Source organism: Halichoeres trimaculatus, unplaced genomic scaffold, assembly GCF_033239565.1.
Source record: "Halichoeres trimaculatus isolate MK-OKI-2021-1 unplaced genomic scaffold, fHalTri1.1 fHalTri1_scaffold_11, whole genome shotgun sequence".
NCBI lineage: Eukaryota > Metazoa > Chordata > Actinopteri > Labriformes > Labridae > Halichoeres > Halichoeres trimaculatus.
Genome location: NW_027437189.1, coordinates 19,408,440 through 19,428,474, shown reverse-complemented (window position 1 = coordinate 19,428,474; position 20,035 = coordinate 19,408,440). Strand labels below are relative to the sequence as shown.

Here is a 20,035-nt window from a genome sequence, read left to right as displayed (position 1 = left end):
AATAAACTGCTCAAAACAATCCATTCCAAAAATAGCCCGAGATCATTATCAGACTTGCTGAAATGATAACGTCATTGCATAAGGATTGTCCAAACTGGTTGATGACACATTGAAGGGGTAAACCTCAAGCACCAAAATCTGACCCTAACAAGCCTAGAGAGAGCTGGCCAATCAGAGGGAAGGGGGTTTGAGTGAGCCAAAGAGCCAGAAGCCTTACCGAGATAGCAACTTAAATGAAGTGTTTTATTTTTTCCAAAATACCGTTGGTGTGAGAAGAGTAGTTTTTTGGAGCTGCGACTCATGTAAAGGGATATTAGAGGGGCAGCAGAAAGCCAAGAAGAAAGCTCCACAACACCCCCTCTTTGAATGTTTTCCCATTCTTATCAGACATTAGATTTAACTGCTTTTCAGTTCAGGGTCTCTTTTGACATATTTATTTTTGACATGCTGCACCAAATGTTTTCAATAAGTGACAGTGGGCTGCACTGCAGGCAGGCCAGCTGAGCAGCTAGTAGCTCTTCTACTTTTCTGAAGCCCCTTACCTGTGTGATAATAGCATTTTTGCCCACACTAAGCTCATACGTTAGACATCTCAGAGTTTCTTGCTACTGTCCTTGAGCAGAGCATGACATCAGTCATATTAAAGGTATTGACAATGAAGTCATGTTGTTTGCGCTGCACTTTTCAGACATGGGCTCACAAGAGCCAACCAGATAATGGAGACAGCATTGTAAAGCAATGTGAAAGGCTTTAAAATGATAAGTCTCAGAAAAGAGAAGCCAGAGGAACTGACGTTAGTCTGGAAGTGAAATACATAACAAACCAATTCATGACTTTGAACTACACCTGTATCACTAAGTAATTAAAATAAATTACATCTACAATACCTTTTAATCCTGTTTCTTAATACTTCATGCAAAAATTAAAGGGATTTGTATCACACTGGCAAAATAAAGACAAAAAAATGAAAGCAGTTGTATGGAAATGGCTCTGAGCCTCCTCCCATTTACTGTCTGACTACAGCTGGGTGAGCAGTGACTACATTTTTGCCCACTAATCAATGGTTCTGGCTGTTTTAACTTTGCAGCTCTGGGAAAAAGATAACTTTGAGAAAAGACTGAAACCGACAGCTTTCTGACAACCCCACAAACATACTCATGGCCTGCAGCATAGTTTCATAGATGAGATCTAATTCTCCTATATAACGGAAACTTTTTTAACGTGACACTCAAGGTTTCACACCAATAAAATGTCTTACATCTTGCTGATGAGCTCTTTATCACTTGGAGCAGACATTCATTCACCTATAAGGATAAATCCTCATAGCTTTACTTAATGAATTCAGATGTTCGCACATTTTTGCACCATCAGCTGTGTAAAACTCTCAGAACCTGTTTGCCAACGTGCATCAGAAATATATAGGATATTTTTATTGAAAGCAATGACACCATGGTTAGAGCACTTCAAATAAAAAGCATGTGAGGAAGTTTTTAAAACTCTTTATGCCTTTTGTTCGCTTGTGAGGTGACAAATGTTTCCACATCCTAAATTGCCCTCAAGCTGATACTCCTACAGAATGGCTTCAATTTTTCTTCTCTACTATCGCCTCTCATTCATTACAATGGGTCACATTGATGTAGCTAGCACAAAAATGCAAATTCCCATCCAATTTCATGGATCTGAAAGCACTCAAAATAGCCTGAACCCTGGCATGGGGAAGCACATGGAGGTGCAGGGCCGTGATAGGCTTGATAAGATGATCCACGGGGTGCAGAACAGCTTGGGTTGTCAGGCATTGTTGGCTTTTAGTGTGTCTAGCTCATTTACGCCCCACCATACTCCAAAGGAATATTGATCAGGAGAGCTTCTGCCTGTGAGTTGAACTACTCTGATATTTTCTAATATGTGAGTCTAGTTTCAGAGAGGCGCTGGGTCTGATCCAGTATGTTTTACTCAGAGAAAAAAATACTTACAACTTTTCATAAACGCACTTTTTCAGTCCTGCATCTGTTCTAGGACATGAATACTTCATTCCAGTTTTATTTCTCTTCTCTCCTTTAGAATCTGAGATCATTTCTGACCTGAGATAAACTAACGAAGAGAGACAAGTACTTTTATGTTGCCTTTAAGAAAATTAAACCTCATTTTATTCAATTTTGACGAGAAACGTAAGAAATGTTCTACTGATGACATCCAACATTCAGATCACATCAAAATCACAGGCCATGATGTTATGATTGCAGTATGACAGCTGACAGAGCAACACAGGCCTACGCTGTGATAACTGTTTCTCCATTTATAGGAAAATTTATATACACAGAGTAAGGACTCTATCAGTGTTTCCATCTTGAAAATAATTCATTCTTGTGTATATCACTGGTCAAGGTTTGTGCTTTTCGCTTGATAAATACACCATTACCCATAAATACTTGCTTGGGTAAACTCTTCTGATAAATTCTTGCTGCCCCAGTTTTACTGGGGGGCTTTTTGAGTTAACTCATATAACCCACATTGAAATTGTGGAGTCACCTGACAACTGTATTTCGGAAAAGTTAAGTCCAGTTATGTGGCAAACTGGAGCCAGCTCCTCTTTAAGTTGTAAATGATATCAGAATGGGTTTAGATGAAAACAATCTGCCAGTTCTTCTTTTTTTAGTTCTTTTAGTGCAGCATTTGTCACTGTGGACCATGACATTTTAATCAACAGAGTTGGGAAATGAACATTTTTTTTAATATATATTTTATCCTGGTTTAGTTCTTACTCTAATCATCTCTCTTAAAGATGCTATTCCACAGAAAAGCATTCTTGCACCCGTTTTATTTTCATTTCACATGCTTTTGCTTGTTGCTATCGCACATCACTGTGTCATTTTTCATTTATATGTTGATGCGCAGAACTCTACATATCCATCTCACCGCATGAACCAGAAGCATTTCAATCCCTCATGTCATCATGTCATGTTTCACTAACATCCATGTATGGATGAGCAAGGACTTTTGAAAGCTAGATAAGGGGGAAAATGAATTTCTTGTTAGAAGCAAGTTAAAAGAAGATCACAAACCTGGGAGTGATTTTAGCTTTAGGATTAAATTTTAATCCTCATTCTAACAAGGTCATAAACACTTCGATTTATCATCTTAGAAAAATTGAAAGTCAGACCTTTTTTTATTCCAGAAAGATAATGGAATTTTAGCTCATACTTTTATAACCGGCCACATAGACTACTGTAAATCACCATTTATGTTAACAAAAAACAAAAACCCAGCTCATTCCGAATGTTAGTACAATAATTTTGAGTTCCACTTATTCATTTATTTATCTATAATTCTTTTTTTTTTTTAATTAGTTTAATTTTTACAGTCTCCTTTCCCTTTGAATTATGTTTTGGCAGTATGAAAGGAGCTTATAAATAAAACTACAAGTTTGCTAAATGTATAAACAGCTTTGGACTTGCAAATTCTGTTCTGTAAGCTTCCCTAAAAATCCTCCTTCACCTTTATACTGTTTTTAATCTTGCCAACCAACGTGCATATAAAGTTGAGTGCATGTTTACTCTTCATTTACATGTTGGTAGTGTTTTTGCAAAGGACCTCTTTCACAATATTTGTAATTTTGCCCACAGCCCAATTTTTTGTTTATTTTGTGTTATTTGTAGTACACCCAGAGACTCTCAAGAATATACCTTTAGAAAATCCAAAAGTCATCCAGGGCCTGTACTATGACCTATTTTATGATCATTGCTATAGGTGTGAGCCAGGGTGCACACTTTATCCCAAAACTTACTCAAACGCAAATAATAAATCATCAGATTTGGTCAAATCACCTTCACTGAAGTCTGGTGCATCTTTTGAAATCAAATGTAAAGCTAAGTATTACAAATGAAAGAAGTTATTGAATTTTAACTGGAAAAAAAAGATTTTTTTCATGATTTTTTTTTCAACAAATTCAATTCTTTAGAGATGTGTCTGACCAACTTACAGTTGGTGTACACCTAAAATACTTACAAATTATTTGGCCACATATATATTCTCAAAGTGGGAAAAAAATCATCAAATTTTCAGACCGGTAAAGTTGTTCAATGAACAGGTTGGGTTACTGTGGTAGAATCAGGATACATATCTTGTATATCAGGAACCTTTAAAGGTTTGTTCAGAATTCATCCTTTAAGTATTATTTCTTTTAGAATTTGGATGCTAGACTCAAAACAAACATTTCACATGAAATGTCATTCATTTTAATATTGAACAGCCACAAATGGCCTGTATATTATGCCTTTGTGATGAGATAATAATGAGCCATTGATACAAGTAAAAACCGATGCATTTTTGGATTGTTGTTATCAGATTGTATATATCTACAATGACAGCAATACATAAACATTACTTCTTTCAATTTCTGTTTCTAGTACTTGTATATACATATAATCTGTTTTATGGCCTTTGTGTCTTTTTGCATAGTATTGTGAAAGAGCTCCTTTACTTAACTAGCGTTTAGTTTTGTTTTGATTTCTCACAGTTTCACATTTCTCCTCGTTTTAAGTTTGATAATTTCACTGCCTTCTGTTGTGAAGTACTGTGTAAAAGCTGATTTTGACAAGTACCATATAAATAAAAGTTATTTCTTGGTGGATGGCATTTTTCGAAATAGAGTTGTCCAAGTGTTGGAATAAATCAAGGAGCAGAGTCCTGAAGCAATGCAAATAGCAGACTTGGAATAAATTAGAGATACAGGAAAGTCCTCAGACATACACAGACCTATGACTGTCAAAGGAACCGCACACATACGCTGTGCACACCAGCAGTGGACCCCTTTTCTGCAGCAGCTCTGAAATAACATATGGTGTGCTGTAGATTTTCTCTAACCAAACGACTCACAACATAAAACCATTCAGAATCATTGCTACTGCAGCTGCTGGGACAAACTGTCTGACTCAGCAGGTATTGTCCCTGCCGGAGCAGCTATGGTTTAATATGTTATCAGATAGCTTTTTAGCCTGCTCGCTAAGCCAAGAGAGTGTATTGAAGGGGGTGATAAATATAGCCTATTTTAAAAAAGCCTTCCTCAGTTCGAGCTTCATGGGTATATAGCAATGTCGCGTTGAGGGGTCTGTTGGCTTTTTGAAAATTGAATGGATTTTCATGTAATTTATGTTTAGAAAAAAGTCATGGTCTCCAGAGGATGATCTTTCACACTTTGTTGATCTCTTCCCTCTTGCTCTGGCACAACTGACAGCTTGACATTTGTGAGTTTTTTTTTCACAGCAGTGTTTCTGACATGTCACAGTGAGGAAAAGTTAGTTTAAGTGATACATTGAGTGATAGCTGAGTTCATTCAGCTGTTGGGGTTTAAGGGCATGCTGGCTAACTGTTACATGGGCCAGGCTTACTGGGACACTTAAATAGAACAGAATGTCTGCAGGGAAAAAAGATGAATTGCTATGAAACTTGGTTCAGACATTCATGCACTCTTCAAGAAGAACTGTTTTGACTTAAACCCTGGTGCAGCTTGAAAAAGAAGAATAACTTGAGAAAACAGGAATTTGTTCAACCCATTGGTTTACGACCAAATATCTTACAACTTTCCCATCATCCCCAGCTGCATTTTGTATTTTCTTGTCTTGCTGTCACCAGTATGGTGTGCTATATTCAAAGTATGATCACAGTAACCCCCAACAACTAAATGCTGCCATCATATAAGCTGGGTAGGGCATTTTTGAAATGCTAGACAGTTGGCTTTTATCAAAAAACTCTCAAGTACTGCCACCTAAGCCGTGGTTCAAGCACCTTGCTTTACACACTAATGATGGCTTCACTTTTATCTGCAGCCAGTGGTTTTTACAGGCAATAATCTGGGGTGACTGATTTTCTCAATAAACATACATTTAAATTCTGACTAATCATCTCGTCTTAAGGTAAGGGAACACTTAGAATACAGCCAAATTAGGCAAACGCCTGAAAAACAGATCATAGAATCTGGGGGTAAGAAAGTTGAATTGGCTTGATTGTAGCAGCACTACACTAAATTCAACCTGTTATCTGCATAAAAATATACAGTTGTTCCGTGGTCAATTTTCAGAAACAATACTATACAACAGAGGCAAGGTCTATAAATTTTGGACCGTCACAGAGCAACTGGTGTTTTGGAGTTAATTGCGACCATGCTAACTGTTGACTCTAAGCAGACAGTGATTAACGCCCGAGAGTCACCAGTTAACAGGGTCACACTTTATGCTGAAACACCTGCGACGTCTGCGGGTAAATAATTCACTCTGGACCAAGGTTATAATAGTTTTGGATTTGTCATTATACTTTAGTTTTAGTTCGTTTTGACATTTTATTTTCCATTACAGTTTAGTTTTAATTAGTTTTAGAGCAGGCATTCTAGTTTCTATTTAGTTTTGATTTTTGCAACAAGGCTTAGTTTTAGTTTAGTTTCAGTTTAGTTTTAGTTTTTTCATACCTTATTAACCAGGTGCAGGATTCAAAAAGGTCAGAGTAAATATTTTGTAATACTGTTTATTTTCAAGTCCAACATAGTGCTCACTGCTCTGTCAATGCTGATGCTGCCGAAATGTTGGCTGCTGCCTTAAACACATAAAAATGATATAAACTAAGTATAAAAATATAAGCATAAATTATATTAAATAATGTTGACATAAATTACTTAAAAATGATATTAGCATAGATTATAAAAAACAATATAATATGACCTTCAATAATTAAAAACTTGGACTCTGTAACAATAAAGGCAGACTCAAATACAATAAAAACTTGGACTCTGTGACAATTAAACTATCACAGATGCTCTGATTCATTGCTCCTCTACGTTTCGTTGCAGCACAGAGCACAGCCAGTCAGCGCAGTAAACAAGCACGTCCGTATACGCCACTGTGATGGTGCTGTACGGCGCTGACAACTGCTGAAACCTGTCTAAAATTGTTTGGGAAAATGTGTCAGATTAATTTAACTCCTAAAGGCTATTAATATTGTCAAAAACTTTAACTAACTAACTTTTGTCTATCATTTTAGTTAGTTTCAGTTAGTTTTGTGAACACAAGATACAGTTTTAGTTTACTTGTTTTTTTTGTTTTCTTTTCTAGTTTTTATTAGTTTGAGTTAACGGCAATGTATTTTAAATTTTAGTTTTTCTTTTTAGTTTTGTTTTAGTTAACTATTACAACCTTGCTCTGGACGTAGTTTTCTGGTTCTTTTATTATGAACCGGGTCTCAGACTCAGCAGTCTGTGTGCTATTTTTTGGTTTAGGAGGGTTTCTGATTTATTGACACATGTTTACGTCCTGGTCTGTCACAGTCTGGTAAGTGTCGGCGGATAATGCAGTCATGAGCATCGAGTGAGAGTTGTGTGTTTAAATTGCTCTCTGGGTACATGCAGGATTTCTCAACAAAAAATGTCTGTCCACTTCATATCTGTCCACTTGCTGATCTCTTCTGTCCACTTACTGCTATTTCACAAACCTGGGAGCCGTTTACTATATGTATAAATGATGACATTTAGTTAAAAATGTGTTTTTTGGTAGTTAACTCCTCCACGTTCGTTTACAAACCATTATACTCCGCAGTGCTTCTGCACCCAAGTTGCGCGCGCATCTGGTGTTGTTGATAAACAAATAATCCCTCTATATGCAGAGCTAACCCCACCAGCTTTCAGTCCAACCCAGAAACAAACATCTACGGTACATGGCGGTAGTGGTAACAAATTGCAAAGGGTCAAGTGTTTATATGCAGGTTTGCAGGCACATCACTCATCCAACTATCTATATCCCTGTTCTTGCCACTAGAATACTGCCAAACTGCTCTTTGAATCAGAATAAGTTCTTCATCGCATCATGGCAGTGGCCTTTAACCAAAGCAACAGCTCCAAATAGTAGTGGGTGGCTGCAGCTTTGGCACAACATCTGAACAAATGGATAAAGCATTTCTCTTACTGGCTAGAAGGGTTGTAAAATTCCAAGAACTTTCAAAGATGGAAGCCTTCCATGGGAAGTTTCAGAAATTAGAGGAAAGTTTATATTGATTGCATTTTTCTGGTCATAAACAGTATTAAACATTTTCCTTTGGTTAAACAGACATGCATGAGAACATTTACAAAATATCCTGGGGAATTTTAGAAAAGTTTAAGTTAAGTTTTAGATGAGGGTTAGGCCCAACAAAACTCTGAAAATTTCCAATATTCCAGAGTTAAATTCCCATGCAAACTCCCCAAAGAAAAGTTTCCTGAAATTTGCCAGAAATTTCCCATTCCTTTGCAACCCAACTGACTGGTAAGTCTCGCTGCAAGTGGTGCATATCCCAAGTTTTAACAAGGTACAGAATATTGCAACAGCTTCAAGCTTTATTTAAAAACAAGTTTTAAATCCAGGTGGGAGTTCAGCATGCAATGAAGGTAAAATATGTATATTTATTCTAAAGTTGCTCAAGGGCAGGATGCCAGTATATCTAGCAGTTATGTCCTACGAGGTCAGCCCTCGGCAGTTGGCCAACGTTCAAATCCAACCTGCAGCCCCTTTCCCACATGTCCCTACATAGTCATAGTCCCTACTCTCACACTGTTTCCTGCACACCCTGAATAAAGGCATAAAAAAGCCAGAAAATTTACTTAAAAAGAAAATAAAGAAATTGCTCAAGGAGAAAATTGTAGCACAAGATGAGAAGCAAGTTTACTTCAGACAATGAGCAACATCAGATAATAATTGCTTTAACATGCAGTTCTGGTATATACAGCATAAAAATGTTAAATGAATACACATCTCAAATTCATTATGGAGCTTTTGCTCATCCAGAGGGATCTATATATGGCTTGTTGGTCCAGAGGGAGCCTATGTGTGCTGAATCTGTTCATGCACAGTGAAGATTTATGCGATTGTTATCCATGGATCAGCCATAGATTTACAATTGGCTACTGAAGCATACACACAATCTGTTTGCTGCAGATATCCAAAGAACAAAATGATCTTCTAATTAATTTGTGAAGTCATAGAGGAGCTTTCATTTGTGCACCAAAAATAAGACTGCTTTCAGTTGTAATAATGTAATATTGTTCTGCTTGATGCAATATTCCATTACTCAAAAGGTCTGCAGAGATCACGTACTGTATTTATTATGCTGAGAATCATCCTGCTGTGGTTGTACACAGGAGGTGTCAGTTTTGCATTCTTCCTCCCTTGTTTTGAATTCAGTCTTGATTATGTCATTATATGGCAGTCGCATAGTTGGCTGCAATGCCAGCGATATCTCTGAGAGCCACAGCAGGCAAGAAAAGCCGAGTGTTCAAGGATTGCCGTCTCTATTTGCTTTCTCTCAGCAGGTTGTCAACAAGTAATCGGTCTCCATACAAATGATGTTTCAGTCTTAGTCATTTAATTGTTGCGGGTCCGGGTGCAGTGGATGAAACACAGAAAGTGATAACAATACGCAGTTCCAATTAAATTCACTCATGTGTGACTTATACTTGAGGAATTGCTTTCTGCTCCAGTTAGAAGTGTTTTGGACTTTGCAGCGCTTTGTCTGCATTTATCCACACATATCATGGGTGTTTCAGGGAAATATGCAAAAGTTCTGCATCATATGGCACCAGCAAACTGCAGATAGAAGCTTTGTTGTACCAGGCTATGAAATTATTGAGCAGCCATAGATATGACTCGTAGTGTATTTCTATCTCTCTAAACAACAGGGTCTAACCTGTGCGCTTCCTGTGTGCTTATGGATTTTGGGAGAAATGAATTGATTATTTTGCTTTATTGCTTTTGTGTTTTGGCAAACAGACCTGGAGAACTTCAAGACTCAGAGAAGAAGCCCAGTGAGGGTCCGTGAAGGTCAAGGAGTGGTCTTACTGTGTGGCCCACCTCAGCACTCGGGAGGTAAGATGGCCTCTTCTAAGTGTTTTATCATCATCATCATCAGACTTTTATTTTGATCCTTCTCTTACATGAGCAATCATTTATGAAAAACACTCATTGAAGTGAGTAATCAGTCTCACTCAGAGATCTGGACTCCACGGTGCACTATCTTCTCTCATTTCTTATCTACTCCATGTTTATCTGGACAAAGTGGAAGTCATGTTTGCACTCTCCCCCTCAGATCTCCTGGCTGTTTGTTTGTGTTGTTGAGGTCAGTGGAGTGAGTCATTTTTACTTTGGGACACTCTGGCCTGTCAGCCTGATTTTCAGTGGGGGCGAGGAGAAACTTTGGCATGCCAGCTGAAGAGGCTGTCTGTGGCTGGGGCCCTGCCAGGCTGAGTAATAGAGCTTCTCTCTGAAGGTGCTTTGTTTGCTTCTCATCAGCCCTCTGCATCCATGACACTATCAATGGGAGTTAGCATCCAGTGCTATTAACTCCTACACAGGGGTCTGGAGATGGGCTTTTTGTTCTGGCAGCCAGCAAAGCTTGATGTAATTATCCACAGTAGGAGAATAAGGATGTACTACAACATACTGCACACAGCAGGCGGTGGGGTTGGGGTCGGGATGGGTGGGGTTATGTTTGTTTTAAAGTAAGCTGAGAAGAGCGTATTAGAAGCATTAACTCTATGATTTATTCTTATGGCAAGTTCTACTTGTATGTCACTGACAAATGTTGGAAAACATGGTCTTCACAACTGGCCTAAAAGGAATTCAGGGTGTAACTTGAGTGATTTCTTAAAAAGAAAAAATCTGCAAGCAGGAGTTTTAAAATAGAACAGAAAAGAATAAACTTTATTTGTCCACAATGTGGAAAATCGTCGGTGGCTTTACACAAAACCACGAGAGACCGTAGTTACTAGGGCTGCACGATATTGGAAAAAACTGACATTGGGAGTTTTTGGGGGAGTTTGCGATATATATATTGCATTATTAAAGATAGAAGAATTTTCACCAGATGACTTGAATATCTCGGTTTGGGAAGAATTTGGTTGACTCACAATGACACCATTGTATTCCTATAATACCGTTTAATCCAGGCTAAGGGGGTTTATCTGTGAATGATGAAGATTGCTGTATATGAAAGGGATCCAGGAGGTCTCTGTACAAAATAGAATAGGTTTCAATTTCAGTTGCTTTTTTTCCATTTCTCCAATAAATGGGGGAAATGCGATAGTCACATCACATGCGCGATGTGACTATTGTGCATATTGCGATGGCGATGTTCAAACGATATATTGTGCAGGCCTAGTAGTTAGTAACAAGACAATGTTTAAAGACAATCAATCGAGAGAGCGTCTGTTTTTTCTACCATTGTTACAGCCAACATAATCCAACAATTAACAAAAAATAATTTAAAAGCTGTATTTATGCTTTAAAAATGGAAAATAGACAACTAAGTTCGATGAGCAGTTTGAAAAAATCCCTTGTAAACCCTGGATAGCCGGAGATGTAACATGTGAAGCACAGGGTCAGCAGCAGAGCCGCACCCCCAGCAAAGCATGGATTATCTTCAGGTGTTTTTAGTGATTAAAGTTAATTAGGTGAAGTCGTTCTTGATCAGTTCAGTATGGTGGCCCTGAACTGCAAAATGTAACGATAAATCAAAAAAGCATGACAACAAATTAAAAAAAAAAAAAAACTTCAAATAAGAAAACACACAAACACACGCACACAGAAAAGTGCAGCTTCATAGAAAATGTAGCTACAAAAAAAATGTAACAAAAAAATGAACTCAAAGACAGAAGGAAAACATGACATCAACTTGAACTGGAAAGCTAAGGGTTTTTTTGATGGAGTAAATTTTGATTAGTTGTTGTGCTTTTTGTTTTTCATGTTTGTTTTTCTAATATGTTGCCGAGTTATTCTTTTGTGCTGTTGTATTCTCTTTTGATGTTAAGTTTCTCTGTGGTTGGTACATTTTGTCATATATTTTTTTTATGTTATTGCGTTTTCTAACTTGTTTTGTTTTGCATCTCAGGGCCACTGTAGATTTTTAAATTTTTTATTTTTTTTTCCAAAAAATTAACACAAGAGTAGTGAGTGGTATGCACACACTTGACATCAAAGAATTTTGTTATGAAAAAGCTTGATTGTTCAGAAACTGATTTTGACTGAATTACCCTAAAGCACCACTTTAGTTTAAAGATGGATGCTTAACTTTGTCACCAACCCCAGTATAACACCGAGAGGCATTTTAGGAATTAAAGAGGTGTTCTACAAGCTTTGGCTGGTGATTTGAATGCATGTTTACATATTTAACACAGACCATTGCCTTATGCTTTTTGTGTGAGCTTAACTCTGCTACAGTGTGAAACCGTGGTGTTCAGCTCCTCTAGTGAAACAGGGAACAGTGTTTTCATCCCACATTACAACCCCCACAGTCGCCCTGCATTTGTAAAGCTTTGTTTGTATTATGTTGAAATGAGACATCTCACCTCTCGATGAAAGGAAAGCTGGAACAATGAGCCATATGTTTACATTTGGCATCCTCACAGTGCAGTTTTTTTTTCAAGACTCTTCCCCTGATGCATGATGTCCAAATGCAAACACACAATCCAGCCAGCTGAAAACAAAACAGCTGCATTTTTTGGCGTGTTGAGCTATAGCAGCCGTGTCATGCTCTGAGTGTAATTTGAGTTCAGTAGTTTATTCAGTATCTGAAGGGGAGGAATACTTATAAAGTCAAGTGTGTGCATAATTCTGTCAAGTTTCTTCCAAGAAGCTTGATGAACTGTTTTTACATGAATGCGAACTGCAGACAGGCTAATGCTTGGAGGAGGAAGAGTATGCCCTATATCTTAGTGAGATGTCAGAGAGTGTGCTGATCCGTGATTTAGAAGCATTTTAGAGATGAGTTAGAGGTAACCCGGCACTGGATGTCTTCCCCTTGGATAGATTGCATGTTATACACATTTTACACAAGCACAAGAAATATCCAGAGGCTGGAGGAAAAAAGGAAGTTTTATTTATTTGCTTTGAACTGAGTTGGCATAGTTTAATAAAAAACCTGAAGTCACTCTTGAGTCAAAAAAGGTCAAACCCATTAAGGTAGTTCATTGCTATGTCCCGTATTTTATGAAAATCTCAGATTTTTGATGTGTAGTCATGGCACCCTGTGTTGTCGGTTTATTTCGGTTGAATGACAAATTGGTGTCAAGGTGTACCAAGTCTTATTTTTCAGTCTTCAGTGCTTCTTTTTACTTAGCCTTCAGAGCAAGATCAGATTCATTAGTAAATGGCTTATTCCTCTTTTGTGAGAATTTTTCCCATTTGGCAAAATGAGGGCAGATAATTCCCATGTATAAGTTTCACGATGGACTTCTTTTTTTTTAATCAAATTTTTTCTAAGTGCCAAAATACATGTTTTTTATTGCAAAAGTCACAAGTGTATCATATCATTTCAAGAAGATTACTAAGAAGATAGAGGGCAAGAAAGGTTTTGACTTGGGGTCATTATTGATACTAACCTTTAAAAAGCCTAAGAATTCCTGCTCCTTGGTTCTCAAAAGGGTTAAAATGATTTTGAGCAATGGTCGAATAACTCTTAAAGTGAAATTCACACCTAGATTTTAGAGTGTAGAAACACAACACATGATGAAACCCACCTGCTCTAATAATTTAAATCTTCAAATATTCAGAGTCTTTCTCCACCTTTCTCTTTAACGGCTGGTAGCACAAAGTGTTTCACATTTAAACTAACAGATGGTAAATCCAGCAGGGTATTGTATCATTCGTCGTCTGTCGCTGCTATACCCCTGTGCAATAAGAGGATTCCAGGAGACGGTTTTATTTGAACTAGAATTAAAAATGTAACATCTCTCTTTCTACACTCATAACATTCAGGAGGATCCCCGGGCTTCTCATGCTGCACTTTGCTCCACAGCTCCAGCTGCTTAGTTGCGACTGCTGTCTTGCATATTTGACAAAGTCACAGATGTTTACGAAGTTGTCATTGGAGATGCGATATCTGGGTCTTGATGTTTTTGTCTTGAGGGACTTATTTAATAATTCGGTTTAATAATTCATGTTCATCTTGTCTGTCATTTGTTACCAAAACTGACTTTCTTTATTTAGACTCTCAGCTCCCTTTGGACTTACTCACGCACAACGCTGATCACTTGGGACTAGAGTCCTGCAGGGCTTGTTGTCAGTAACCAACTCGGTTACATTGCACCTGGCCCATATCTGTCACATCCAGTCTGATAGGAAGGCTGTACCTGCTCTTAAAAAGGAATGATAAGTACATCCTCGCAAGCATAAAATCTGAAGCCCTGCTTACTGTTTTGCCATCATCATTTTATTATTGCTGCTGCAGAGCAAACCCAAATGTAATACTGTAATGCCACTTAGCTACATAAACGTATATTATCATTGGAGTACATGCACCAATAAAATATTATATTATCATATTAGATGTGATAACTGTTGTGCAGATTTATGTTTATGCAGATTGGGTGGCAATTGCTTTTGCTGCTTGTTTGGTTACTCAATTTGGTTCAGTTCCCCACTGACTTATCCGTGTTAGAATGTTGGCCAATTCATTTAAGGACAATGAGCCTCGTGCATGAATGTTTTCGTTTTTATTTCCCCTCATTCTGCCTTGTGCTTTCAAGGAAAGAAAAATAAGTAAATCCTACATGGAACTCATGAATTGTCCACTGACAGCCAGGTCTGTTTTTTTACACGCTTGGGGATGTCGATGAATTGTATTTGATCTGAAATAGGATGCTCATGCCTGATGATTTGCAAAGGTAAACTGCCCAATAATCCCCATAAAAAAGGGCATCGGATTTCACCGCCATGTGCAAACCATACTCCAAGAAGCCACTGACATTTGGCAGATAATATTAGACCTTAGCATTTCAGTGAACCTTTCGCACACAACTCGTCTCTCCACATCAGTTCACGGTCATAATCCACCTCCTGCTGAGTCTGGGGTGGGTGGTGTTATAAGCCACAGTAGCAGGGGACAGCCTGAATAATGAAAATTAAAGACTTATCACAGACTTATGAAAATGCTAGTGAGTTATACTCTTACTACTTTATCATCTGTCCCCAGGAATACGCTGATCTAACTATACAACCCCCGTTTCTCGTGACTAACAGATGACTCCTTCATAAAGACATTTCAACCTACGTAAGACTCTTCTCCTCTGTTTGCGAGCTGTTAAGATATTTCCTGACAAAGCAAAACTATTATCAAAGAGGTTTTCAACTGAAGGACAGTTCTTGATGTAAGTCTTAATCAGGTGCACTCACTTTTTTTTTTTTTTTAAACATAATTTCTTGTAGATCATGATATGAATACGGAAGCGTATTGCATTCACTTGAAGAAAAAAAAAACAACTCAGGTTTTTCAGAGTAATTTATTCTTCGGTTTGTTTTTTGTGGTAATTAATTTTGTTTTCTGATTAATATTTTTTTATTGGTTTGTTTTTTGTTATATTTCTGTTTTTATGAGTAATTTTTTTGTGGTAATTAATTTTGTTTTTCTGATTTATTTTTTTTATTGGTTTGTTTTTGTTATAATTTTTTCTGTTTTTCATGGTAATTTTTTCCTCCTGTTTTTAGGTGTAATTTTTTTTCCTGAAGTCTAGAGCTACTTCGAAATCTTGTGAGAACCTCCAACCTGCAGACGACTCCCGTGGATGTGTGGTGGCTCCTGTGTCCCGCACATAGGCTATATGCCTTATCCTTAATTTTCTACCGGTCTGTACCGGGTCAATAAAAGTAAGGTATTAGCCACACACAGGGTATAATACCCTTGTTAGGTTTTCTAATTTATCCTTATATTTTATATAAGCCTATTGTTCAATGTAATACTTAAGGAATAGACGAAGATTTGGCATTAAAAAATGCATTGCTTCTACACTGGAAAGCCAGTAGAAAGTTAAGGATGAGGCATAAATGTGCCGAACAGGATCTCTGATCTGTGCGGGACACAGGAGCCACCACACATCCACGGGAGTCATCTGCAGGTTGGAGGTTCTCACGGGATTTCGAAGAAGCTCGATACTTCAGGAAAAAAATTACTCCTAAAAACAGGAGGAAAAAAATTACTCATAAAAACAGAAAAAAAATAACAAAAACAAACCAATAAAAAAATATTAATCAGAAAAACAGAATTAATAACCACAAAAAATTGCTCATAAAAACAGAAATAATTATAACAAAAAACAAATCAAAAAAATATTTATTAGAAAAACAAAATTAATTACCACAAAAAAAACAAACCGAAGAATAAATTATTCTGAAAAACCTGAGTTGTTTTTATTTTCTTCAAGTGAATGCAATATGCTTCCGTATATGAAGAACGATACATGAAAGAAAAAAATTTATTCTACTTCACTCAACTCACAATATATGCAGGTTCTTTGCACACCTTTGCATCTCCTTGTTTCAGGATATAGTGTGTGGTGCAGTGCTCTAAAGTGGTTACATTGTACGTCTTAAGTGCACATAGTGATAAAATAAAGTGATATATGTTAAACAGCTTGTATAACATGTCGAGTAGTTAGCCTGGCAGTTTTATGGGTCTGTCACAGGCATCCTGCTGTTTCCAGGAACAGTTTGTAGCAACATACCAGAAACTGAGTGCTCTTAATTTTTCGAACATAATTTTACATTTATTGTATTGAGAAAATATGATACATTTGTATTGTACACACTCAACCTAAGTAATAGTAAGGGCTAATATGGAGGAAAAGATGATGTTTTAATAGATGTTTCGAGCTAATCGTGGATGTACGTACACAGTCTAATTTAATTTAGGATCTCTGACATGGTATAATGAAAAACAAGGATGTTCAAAATTCAATATGCAGTATCAATGTTCTCAGACTAGCTGTCAACAATAATTTTATTTGGGTGAATGGTGAATAATTGCTAACCCTGGTCCATTTCATTCAAACTGGGTCAGCTCCCTTCCCTGCTGTTTCTCTCCTATCAAATAAGAGCAGCCAGAGCACGCTTTTGTCCAAGCGACCAGTAATGCACAGACCGCTTTTATTTACACCTACAGCCCATTCATTCATTCTGTTGTGATGGATCATGGCTGTTCTCTAGAGACCCAGCACATTGCTTGGAATGATCCATTTTCTGACAATATTTGCCGCAGCTGTCATCGTAGATTATGTCTATTGATGGAGACGTTGAGGATGCCGAGATGTGCTGTAGGATGAATCATCTTCAATTTTCCAACATCTCTGCTGAAAGGCTAGCATGAACATGCAGGCTATGGTAATGATTACCTTATTTAGCTTCAGTCGCATGCTTACAAATTCACATAAGTGTGCACACACAAAAATGCAGACATATTTAAGAGTCTCCATTTCCTATCTATTTAGGTCATTTCTTGGAGATCATTGAAGTACACACTTTACCTGCTCACTCCCTCAGATATAAGATCCACTGAGGACATACTGTGTTTATACCCTGCATTTCTCAGAGTTTGGTTTTGTTGACTAAAACAGGTAATGGTTGTGGGATGGGGATGCACTGCCTTAACTTTCTCATTTTTTTCTAGCTTTTGATGCAGTATGCTATTTCATCTTAAGGTTTAAATTAGCAACATGTATCTGTGAGGATGACATTATGGTGCATTTATACCAATCTTACACTTACTTAAACAATAACTCATCTAAGTAAATACATCATGTTGTTGTAACACTCCACTGTGTCATTAAACCTTCTTGGAATATGACTGATTATGTATTTAACACAGCTAAACATATGCACTTCCATGTTGACTCAAAACTGAGTCATTAGTGTGTTTGATTGGTGGATGTTTGTAGATTGCAGCACCGCTCTCTACGATATGCAACTTGTGTCCAACCAGTCATGGACTTAAATGTAACTCCAGACAAAAATTAAAGCTTGAGATGTACGTGTTGGAGCTTGTCTCTGTCACATCTTTTAACTCTGCTGCTCAGTGTTCATCCACACGTCCTTGTAGAGTTCAGGCAGAGTGATTCAAGATAAATACCGTCGTGATGGCAAACTATGAGGTGGTTTCAAGTGTTCAACCAAGCAATGCAATCACTTCGTTTTTCGACGACCTGCGGGAGTTCTTTATTCATAACAATGAACCTTTTCCAGCATCTTTAGCTGACAATGTTTACTGATTGCTTTTGACTGCCTTTTTGTTCAGGAGAAGTCAACATTTTCTGAGGCATAATAGTAAATGAATTTGACTGTGTGGTGTTGTGTTTTGCTATGCTTCCATCAAACTGTTCACTTTTATGACATAAGTAGGAGTTGTTGAAGCTGTTGGCTCAACAGGTATCAAACACACATCCAGCTAAGGCTGACCTGCATGCCCCTGTTATCTTTAGTATATTGCTGCCATAGGCAGAGTATTACAAAACTAGATCTAATAGGTCAGTCCATGTCCACCAGTACACATTTGGGCCAAATGAGAAAGAGCTGTCACAGTGTTTTAATTTCCTATGATGATTGAGGCAAAAACAATTTAATAATCATCATATTTGTTATACATCTTTTTTCCATCCATATTTCATCTTCTACCTTTTATTACAGTCACTGTTATTAGGGATGCATGATATTGGATTTTTGCCGATATCCGATATGCCGATATATTGAAACCCCTTTTTGCCGATACCGATATGGATAATCACAAGTTTGTTTGTTTGTTTTTTTCACTGTAAAGAAAGCTAAGTCTATCCTGTACTGGAATTTATATGTTACTCTAATTGTGACGGTCTTATTTGTTTAAGAAACACACATAAAACAAGACAAAAAACATTTGATTTTACCATAAAAATGAAATGTATTACTTTTTCAAACTCAAGACATTCAGTATTGAAATACAGAAAAATAATTTCTTTAGATCACATGAACTTTAAATGTACAATGCATTTTTAAACATAACCAAGTTGCATTTGATTATTTTAGAGCTACTGTAACAACCTGGTGACAGACACAGAGCTCTGCAGTGCAAATAAATGAAGTGCTACATTTTATTTAAGGAGCTTTTTTTTCAGAAGGAAAATAATAATAATCCTAACTGAATAGCACCTTATCGGCTGTGCTTATCAGCAGAAATTTTCATATCTGCAGATACCGATAAACATGTTTTTAAGCTTTTATCAGCCGATACCGATATTGTGCCGATAATATTGTGCATTCCTAACTCTTATTCCTCTTTTCTTGCAGACTGGAGTTAACGTCTTGTCGTTCCTTGTCTTTCAAACTGGCGAGGAAGCTTTTCTGAAATTTAGGTGGAGGATCTCTCATATCCTCCAACATTATTTATTCTGCAGTAGAAGCCACCCACTGGTAAAGGCTAGCTGGCTAGCTGTCAACATGAGCTGACAACTGAGTCTTCTTCTGCTTCTGCTGCTTTTTATTGGTCTGTGCTCTGTTTTATGGCATCAACCAGCATCAAAAATCACTATTGTTAACTAATTAGTTACACAGTATGAGTGTATGCTTACTGCTCGCACAGTTTCTTTTTTTTTCTTTTTTTTCCATAAGGAAGGTTTTGTCCCTACCGGTTGGTGCTCAAGCCTCGGCCAGCGTCAGACTTCTATCAGATCCATGCATACTTTTTTTCAGAAAGTAAAAGTATGACTAAAAGTACTGTAAGATTTAAAAAATACAAGAGACAGAGGAAAAATTGATATATGATGTAGTTTGTTTTCAGGGTCTGCCAGAAGGAGGGGTCTTACTGTGTGAAAACGTCTATTTCTTTAATTAGATCCAACATGAAACTTAACTGCATCCTTCTCCTGGAAATAATCTAGGATTGAAGCTGATGGAGGCTTTTTGGAAGAGTGGGTGAAAATGGCACTGCAAGACTGGCCCCTATGTTTCAAATGAATTTTAGCTGATTTGCACAGATTTACAAGTGTGTGTTGTTCACCAAACTTTACGGTATTTCTCTATGGAATAGAATAAAATAAAAAAGGATAAGCTGTATAAGAAACTTTGAGACAAGTCTTCTATGTGCAGAAAGAGACTAATTACAAAACCGTATTAAAATTATATGGTATTAGAAGATGCAGTATACATAAAAAAAGTAATTGTAAATTCTGGAAAATGCTTAGATATGCTCAGACAAATAATAAAATACTTTATTTACAGCGCTATGAGTC

The 20,035-nt window shown here is 37.2% G+C and overlaps 1 protein-coding gene across 2 annotated transcripts in view; it reads left to right on the top strand.

Annotated features, from left to right (window-relative positions):
- cntn3a.1 (contactin 3a, tandem duplicate 1) overlaps positions 1–20,035 on the top strand; it is a 99,630-nt gene that overhangs the window by 32,853 nt on the left and 46,742 nt on the right. For both annotated transcript variants that reach the window (XM_074680567.1, XM_074680566.1), the window contains exon 5: positions 9,783–9,878. In XM_074680567.1, the coding sequence (XP_074536668.1) occupies positions 9,783–9,878 (96 nt within the window). The remainder of the gene's footprint in view (positions 1–9,782; positions 9,879–20,035) is intronic.